We start from the raw sequence: 8969 nt of genomic DNA, 5'->3' as shown, positions 1-8969 counted from the left end.
GTTCCCGAGGGATACGTAGCTATTTGTAATTTATATAGTTCGTATGTTTTCTAATACTACGCGGACGAAGTTGCGGGCAACAGCTCGTTTTAAAATAAAAAACAAACAACAAATGATTAAAATATTCAAGTTGATACCTGTTGTTAAGATAGCAAAAAGCAAGTTAGTTAATTTTTAAGTTATACATTAGAGTTTAAATTATAAATGATGATTATCATAAAATAAACTAAAGTACAGAATAGAACAATATACTTGGTATTTGCATACTAATTAAGGGTCTTTCGAAAAGTGTATATACATCTCCTAGACATGTTTAGTTGTTGTGTTGTTAAAATCATTCTATGTTAAAAATTAACCAACTTGCTTTTTGGTATCTTAACATTCCTATTCTGAATAAAATAGAGATTTAAATTAGATTATTTAATCCCTTTCTCTTTACCACCCTTTTCTTATGAGAGGATGGGAAGGGGAAGTGGATTTGACGATGGAGGAGATGCATGGGAAGAGGAAATATCCTCTTTATGTGCGTCTCCTCCTCCGTCGAATAAGGGTAGGCGACACATCTGCAATTGCAGATGTCTATGGGCAGCGGTCGCTTCGCCATTTTGGCGGATTCAGGTGGCCGCTTGCTTGTTTGTCATCTTATGTTATAAAAAAAAAAGATTAATATTTCTACCCAGTTGTCACTAAGCTGGAGTCAAACAAATGCGGTGCCATCAGTCGGCGGAGCTCCGCTAACCCTGTCTTCCTTCACCGTTGGCTTGTACAAGGGAAATAGAGTCGCTGTTAAGAAGATACATAGAAAAAAACTGGATTTAAACAAGAAGTTATTATGGGAAATTAAGCAGGTGTGTATAAGAGTAACTTAATTTATTGTGCGTAATATTTAACTAAGTAATCATTGTTGAATTGTTAGAAATTATTAGAGAACTTACTTCTATACTATTACAATAAAGCGTAAACACACACTTTTTTGTTGCCTAAGATGTCAGCAATTACAGCATATTTTTGAATAATTCTTTTTTTAATAAAAAGCCCTACACTTACGTCACGCTTTAGGCTATATATTTTCACGCCAATGAACTTAGGGGGTAAATATTTTGCATAAAAACCCTAATGTGGGAAAGAGACCATAAGTTGTTGCCAACATCAAGGAAACAAGATTGCCAAGGTTTGTCATGTCCTGTCATTTTGACATTTGCAATTGATAATTTGATGAATGTAAACAATGAAATAAAATTTTCATAGTTTCATGCGGATGAAGCCGCACGAGAACAGCTAGTTGTCTAATAATATATTTAACTTAACGAAGTAAAAAGATCAAAGATGTTTTAAAGTTATTCATTTTTTTCTTAATAAATCAATAATTTCAGACGAGGTTAAAAATCTGTTGGTTATTATAAATTAAAATATTATTTTATTTAATACATTTGATGTAGAGATTAATTATGCCTGAGTTGAGTACATTTACTTTGTTTAAGAACTTACATAGTGAAAGTATGATAACTTTCGCTTATATTTTACATTTTTACTGCATTATATTTTATCGAGTCGGTTAAAATAAAAGCAGCAGTATCTCACAATTTCATAACCGATCCTAAAACAACAATGTTCCATTTAAAGCTTATTTAATGGATGTTATAAAAACAATGCTATCGACTAACATTTATATTACCAGTGTATTGTTTTTCGAAAAATACATACAACAGAAATAAATTGATTATATTAAAATTATTCCTTTGCACTGTTTCTAGCGATATTACAGCTCGTTTACAGTAAATAAATTGTTACAATGTTTCTATTTTCCAAAGGCCCGTAACGTGTCCCATGAGAACACGGTGCGGTTCATCGGCGCATGCGTGGACTGTCCGCTGGTGTTCGTGCTAACGGAGTACTGCCCCAAGGGCTCGCTGAAGGACGTTCTAGCCAACGAGGAGCTACAGCTAGATTGGAACTTCCGCACATCATTGGTGCATGACATCGTACAGGTATGACAAGCGGGCAAAAGGATAAACTATGAAGTATAAATGGACTAGACGAATATTCAGAGGACAATAAAATATGTAAACAGCATCTTACAGGGTAAGCTCCAAATTCCAATAAAGTTTTGACCTGTCTGTTTCGTATTGTAAGCGGCTGTAAAAAGTGATGTTTAAAATTCCCTTCAGTGCCGTTGTGAAGTTTTTAAATGCCAATTAATTATTTCAGTGAGTAGTATCAAACTTGTTAAACCGGGTAATGAAAGCGCTTGTACATTTGTGTCCAGGGCATGTGCTACTTGCACAGCGGGCTGGGCGCGCACGGCAAACTGCGCTCCTCCAACTGCCTCATCGACGGCCGCTTCGTTCTCAAGATCTCCGACTATGGCCTCAACACGCTCTGCACGCCCACAGACTTAATAAAGGGCGATCAATATTACTACAGTAATGACATCTTAAATTTTATTTCCCTTTCATTATCATCAACTTGCCCTTGTCTTTACGGAGTGTCGGCACAGTATATGCTGCACTTCGATACATATCTATCTGCCGGTCTGCCTTATAGTTTCTTTCTCTTTGGTAGCTTAAATTATCCTCCTCCTCCATCATCTAGAAAACATTCTGCGGTAGCTGTTGCACTAATCTAAGTCATAGAATGAATATGTGTAGAGTTGCTATGGACGGCGCCGGAGCTGGTGGCGGGCAGCCTGTACCCGGGCGCGGTGGCCTCGCTGAAGGGCGACGTTTACAGTTTCGGCATCATCCTCGAGGAGATCGTGCGCCGCGCCGGGCCCTTCCACCATTACACGCCTACCATGTCATACAAAGGTTATCTCCTTAGAATTTGAATTATTAAAAAGCCTTTAAAAATGTAACATTTATTTGTTTTAAGAAATAACTAATTCATTGCCGTGTTGGCCGATTCATTTAAAGAATAACAGCAAAGTCTTCGGCGAAGACATTCAAACATATGGGTGAAGTCAACCAACCCGCACTTGGCCAGCGTGGTTGACTATGACCTAGTCACCCTAACGTAGGGTAGGCTTACAACCCCTCAAAGGGGACGTATAGTGAGCTCTAATAAAAAGTGGTACAAAGACGGGAAGATGAAGTAATTTACTGCCCTACCTTTCGTTGTCTTTTGGTGATCAGAGATAGTACGCCGTGTGTGCGCGCGCGAGTCGCCGCCGTTCCGTCCGGTGGTGGGCGCGGGCGAAGCTGCCGGCAGCGGCGCGGCGGCCGAGCTGCTGGCGCTGGCTGAGCGCTGCTGGTGCGAGGCGCCCGACGACAGACCCTCCTTCGATGCTATCAATGCTACGTATATCAAGTAAGAAACGAGAAGTTAGTCTGGTTGGGAGACCTATTCTTTGATGCTTTTTTTGAGTCATCTGACTACGTTTTACAATATACAAATCTACGTATTTATTATAGCCGTATTACACGGCAAAGCAAACATTAAAAAAAGGAAGGAAAAACACCCCAAAATATAAGGGCATTCTTTTAAGGAAATCCAGTTGACTCTTGAAGTTTTTTTAGTACAGTTATTAAGAATATTTTGCACAGAGGTTACTGTGATAACCTGATGGATGATCTACTGCGTCGCATGGAGCAGTACGCCAACAACTTGGAGTCGCTGGTGGAGGAGAAGACCGAGCAATTGTCAATGGAGAAGCGGCGCTCAGAGGAACTGCTTTACCAAGTGCTGCCAAGGTATTAAATTGACTGTCGTATTAAGTCTGTAATGATCACTAAGGGAAACTATATAAACTTATTGTAGATTTAGCATAAAAATTGTAAAGAAGTTCCGTTAAACTAATTTGATTTTCTCAGAAATTCTTTGATAGAGTCCTAGTAAGTATCAGTTGATTTCAAAGTAATTTATCAAAATATTACGGCATTTCTCTGTATTCAATATAACATTTCTTGTCACGTAAAAATTTGATTATGAAAACTTTTATGAAGATAAGATTTTCCATTATTACTCAAAAACTTTTTCCTATAGACCGAGTTTCTTGAAAACTTGATATAGCGACTCGGAATAAGCGAGAGTGCCAGTTCCGTTTATAATTACCCCTTTGGTATTTTATAAATTATCATGTACAGTTTGTAACAAGAATAAACTTAATAAAATATAATAAAAAGTTTATATTGATAGAGCATTACGCATCCAACTTATATAGCCTACTATTTTAAAGAGCAAAGAAAAGGAACAATAAAATAATCCATAGAATATATCAAGTCTACTTTCATACTCGGTCAATTCCACCCTCTGCAACATAATCAGCCGATATAATATTCTCCTGTCCAACTAGGCCGGTTGCACAACAACTGATGGCTGGTGAAGTAGTCCAGCCGGAGAGCTTCGAATGTGTGACAGTTTACTTCAGCGATATTGTCGGCTTCACTGAGCTGTGTGCTGCTTCCACGCCGATGCAGGTCGTCGACCTCCTTAATGACCTTTACAGCACATTTGACAGGATCATCGGATACTACGATGTGTACAAGGTGAGACTAGGCACGACTTAAAAAATGCAGAAGTAACTTTACTCTTGATTTGTAATTGGATAATGAAATAGCTTAGACATTATAGCATGAAATATCTAAATGTATCAATATATCTAACTGTACCAAGACGTCAGATAAGTTCTTCGACAATTTACGTCATAGGTTTGTGACGTAGGTGGAGACGCAAATAAGTAATCTTGTGACGTAGGTGGAGACGATAGGTGACGCGTACATGGTGGTGTCGGGCCTGCCGAAGCGTAACGGCGACATGCACGCGCGCGAGATCTGCCTCATGGCGCTCGCTGTCGTCGAGGCCGTGCGCACCTTCGCCGTCAGACATCGCCCCTCGCATCGCCTCGAAGTAATCTAGAAATTCTTATCATTCGCCATTTTTGCTTCTTACCTCATTAACTTCACTCTCTCCACTCTTTTCACTGACTAGTCACTCCACTTACTTCTCCCCCTTCAATAAAACTTTTTCGTCTATAGGCACTTTCGTTTAATCTTCTATTACTTTTAACTAATCCTATTGTATAAGGTGCGGGTGGGAGTGCATTCAGGGCCGGTGTGCGCGGGCGTGGTGGGAGTCAAGATGCCACACTACTGTCTGTTTGGTGACACCGTCAACACCGCCAGCCGCATGGAGTCAACTGGACAACGTGAGAACTCGAACTTAAAGTTTACTAAGCACATTGTATACATTTAAGCTGGAGTGAACCTCACCACGACACTATTATTTTACAATAGAAGAATTGTATAGGATTTATCGGGAAAGAAAAGATGGGAGGTAACCGATGCCACCTTTTTGACTGTTTTTATCTTATGTGTTTGTTTACTATCTAAGCAGCGTTGAGGATTCACTTGAGCGAGAGTACGCGGGCGCTGTTGGAGCAGTGGGGCACGTTCACGGTGGAGCGGCGCGGCGAGGTGGAGCTGAAGGGGCGCGGACGCATGCTGACGCACTGGCTGCTGCGCTGCTCGGAGCCCGCGCCGCACCAGGCCGGCCCGCCCGCGCCGCCGCCCCACTACCCCATACTGTTCCCCACGCTGCCGCAGCCGATAGCTTTACACACGCCCTACATTGTTGTCGAACAACCGACTATAGCTGGATAAAGATGCAGAACTAAAGAGAGGTGGAGGTCGCGTTGATAACGGCATAGTGGGCTTCTGTGTAAAGAGTGTCAACCTTAATTATGATGTCTCATGTCGTTCCCACTTTATACGAAAACAGTATAAGGTTTCATCTTTCAGATTTATCAGTCGTAGCTATCAGTAGTCATTGTCTTCAACATGTCATTTTTATCACAAAATTTCATATCACGAAATTAACTGCCGAGAAGCTAGCTACTCTTACTAATAACGCAAAACCAAGACTTTAATTTGAAAAGCTTATTATTATATGTTTTAGAAATAAGCAGATATGCTAAGATAAATAAAATGATTGACTTAGAAAACACTATAAAGTTTTAGTGATGGGAGTAATCGAGTGTAATTAGTATTGAAAAGAAGAGAGTTCAAAAACACAATATTCTTTGTTGCAATATTGCGCAGTTTGAAGAAAAAAGGTTCTTTTGTTTTTCAATTAATTAACGAAGTTTATTCGAAAGAGATTGTCTAGAAATAAAAGTATTTATATTGTATGCTAATGACTTTAGAGAGAGAGAGAGAGAGAGATGACGATGCTGTTTTTAATTTATTTTTATATAGCACGGCCTAAACTGTTATTGTTGCAATTATTTGCTTAATTTATAAAAAAAAGGTTTAGCTTTTACGTGCCAAATGATGTTATTTACTTTATGATGAATTTATTTATATTTAATAAGTCAATCTGTAATACTGTGTATAATTGAAACATATTTTTCTACAGAAATTATAGATGCCATATGTATATACAGACATACATACGTACTATCTACATGTATATAAAATCAATTATAAATCTCATATCTGTCAATTAATGATTCTATTACAATACAAAGATATTTTGGTGTTTATTAAATAAAATGATTCTTAATAAATTAATTTGATTTTTACTTTGCTAATTTTTTTTATATTACAAGGTGGAAAACGAGCGAGCGGCCACTTGTAACCGCCGAAATGGCGTAGGGACCGCTGCCCATAGACATCCGCAATTGCAGATGCGTTGCCTACCCTTAATCGACGGTGGAAGGAGACGCAAATAAAGAGGATATTTCCTCTTCCTATGCATCTCCTCCACCGTCAAATCCACTTTTCCTTCCCATCCGTCCTTCTTAAGAAAAGGGAAAGGAAAAGGGACCAAAAATAGGCCTCCGGCACTATCACACATCAGACGAAACGCGGAATTGCTCCCACTTCACGCCTGTTTTCTGTGTGGTCGTGGTATTACACCGGGTGAGCCGGCCCATTCGTGCGAACATGTTAAAGCGGGCTCTACCACTGTTAAACTGTCATTCTTACTGTCCCTGTACTGTGGGTAGATATAAAACCGTTTAATTTCGTTAGTTATTGCAATGCCATAACCATTATAAAAAGCACAGATTCATTAAAAAAAAACAAACGAATTAGCCATCATAAATATTTAAGTAAAAAAATATGTATTACAAATACATAAGCAAGAACTTAAATTTTCCTTACCTATAAATTCCTTTGGAAGTAAGTTTACAAGACTTTCCCATTTGTCTGAAGAACTCCGCGGGGATCTGACGCTTTCAAATATAATGTTTGTAGCCTTTGGTCTGCCGTATACATTTAAGTAAATATGTACATTACTAGTCACTAAAGTTAAGTACCGAAAAAATGAAGTAACTATTAAAAATAATCCTTAATAAGTTGTCATGTGTACAAGGACCTTAAGAATTTGCCCCTTATTATGACAAGCATCCTTCGAGAAAATGTTATTGTTATTGGTGATCGAAACATGAGTCCCTACAGTTAAATGAAAAAAAAAGACTGTAAGTATCTCTTCTTTTAATAATTACATGTAGAACTAGGTGTTGCCTGCGACATCGTCCAAGCAATATTAAGATAATAAGTAGCCTATAATATGCCCGTCTAGGCGACATCGGCCAAGCAATATTAAGATAAAAAAAGTTGGCTATAATATGCCCGTCTATGTTAGCTACCCATCAGTGAAAGTCCCGTCGTAATCGAAGCAGCCGTTTCGGAAATTACCCGATACTAACGCGGCTTGCGGACAGACAGACAGACAAAACCATTTGTACTGCGATTTTAGTTATCAGCACCGCAAATACAGCTTTTCCCGAAAGTTGGAATTTTTCTTTTGACATTAAAAACAGACACTCCAATTCTATTATTTGTATAGAATATCCTATTAATACGCCTAATATATTTGTTTATAGGTATTTTAAATCGTAGAGTTTATATAAGATCTAAATAACGTTTACAAAAGTATGTATAAAGATGGATTACGAGGTATGTGTGGAGCGCTGAAGGGTGTAAACACATCAGTGGAGGGCGCGCGGAATGTTCTCGACATTGAACCTGAAATCGTTCGCCGACGGCATTGACATGTGATTGAATTGAAATGTAATCGAGCGAACAACAGACCTCTGAGTAAAGATACACTCAGCATAGTAACAATTCATTGTTCTTTCCAATCTCCGGTCTACTTTATCTTAGGTGAATATACGTTCATACCTCTTTATTCAGTTTATTTTAAATATAATTAGAAAAATACAACGTGAAGATATTTTGCTTTTTCTCATACCTCAAATATAGCATAGGTTTCTTTTGTTAAACGTGCAGTAATTGGATGTTTTTTTTATAATTCTAAACTTAGCCAAAATTACGTTTGTGATAGTGTTTTTTACACAATGCTTAAAGGTTATTCCATCGAGAGTCAATATTTGCTTATTGAAATAATTTCTGTGTAGTAACAGTATCTTGACATAAGCGACGCCGGGCTAGAGGCTAGTCAATATAAATAAAAACCATAAAACAATGTCTTCAATTCGCATTTCACTTGGTACATTTTTGTTCAAGGGTGCCATCAAATCAGCGTGAAAGCCTTCGAGGTCGCAGCCTGTTGGCCTGAACCTGACATTGACGTCAAAAACTGATTAAATTGAAACGTAAGTGAGCGAAAACAAATCTTTGTCTTATCTTTTTCTATACAAAAACATTATCCAATGTCATAAAAGGTTAGATGAAAACAGACAATTTAAGAAGCTCCTCTTTTTGATTTTCTTTATTTGAGTTTATTTCCTAGAAACCACGAATGTAATCGGAATTGTTGGTTCATTTGTGGTTTCACGCCAATGTTACACGGCCCTGTGGCGCAATGGATAACGCGTCTGACTACGGATCAGAAGATTCCAGGTTCGAATCCTGGCAGGGTCGTATTTTTTTGAACTATCACAGATAATATTTTTTACTATAAAAGCCTTGGGAATATCGTTTTTTGATATTTATACGTCCTTCGCTATTTACAATGGTTTCGCTATTTCAAGGGCTTTATGACACAACACGTGTTGCAGATTATAT

The 8969-nt window shown here is 38.3% G+C and overlaps 1 protein-coding gene and 1 non-coding gene across 2 annotated transcripts in view; both read left to right on the top strand.

The window, feature by feature from the left end:
• Positions 1 to 6368, top strand: part of LOC106102138 (atrial natriuretic peptide receptor 2) — a 19710-nt gene extending 13342 nt beyond the window's left edge. Inside the window, exons 14-23 of the mRNA XM_013281547.1 lie at positions 681 to 848; positions 1812 to 1988; positions 2267 to 2423; positions 2649 to 2807; positions 3132 to 3306; positions 3543 to 3689; positions 4292 to 4484; positions 4693 to 4845; positions 5023 to 5143; positions 5332 to 6368. Coding sequence (XP_013137001.1) covers positions 681 to 848; positions 1812 to 1988; positions 2267 to 2423; positions 2649 to 2807; positions 3132 to 3306; positions 3543 to 3689; positions 4292 to 4484; positions 4693 to 4845; positions 5023 to 5143; positions 5332 to 5597 — 1716 coding nt within the window. The 3' untranslated portion in view covers positions 5598 to 6368. The remainder of the gene's footprint in view (positions 1 to 680; positions 849 to 1811; positions 1989 to 2266; positions 2424 to 2648; positions 2808 to 3131; positions 3307 to 3542; positions 3690 to 4291; positions 4485 to 4692; positions 4846 to 5022; positions 5144 to 5331) is intronic.
• A 2384-nt stretch (positions 6369 to 8752) lies between these two features.
• On the top strand, positions 8753 to 8825 carry Trnar-acg. The gene has a single exon. It is a non-coding gene; the product is annotated as a tRNA-Arg (tRNA).
• Positions 8826 to 8969: the final 144 nt, after the last annotated feature.

The sequence above is a fragment of the Papilio polytes genome, unplaced genomic scaffold (genome assembly GCF_000836215.1).
Source record: "Papilio polytes unplaced genomic scaffold, Ppol_1.0 DF823923.1, whole genome shotgun sequence".
NCBI lineage: Eukaryota > Metazoa > Arthropoda > Insecta > Lepidoptera > Papilionidae > Papilio > Papilio polytes.
Note: the sequence above shows the minus strand (reverse complement) of the source record. Positions and strands in the feature narration are given on the sequence as shown.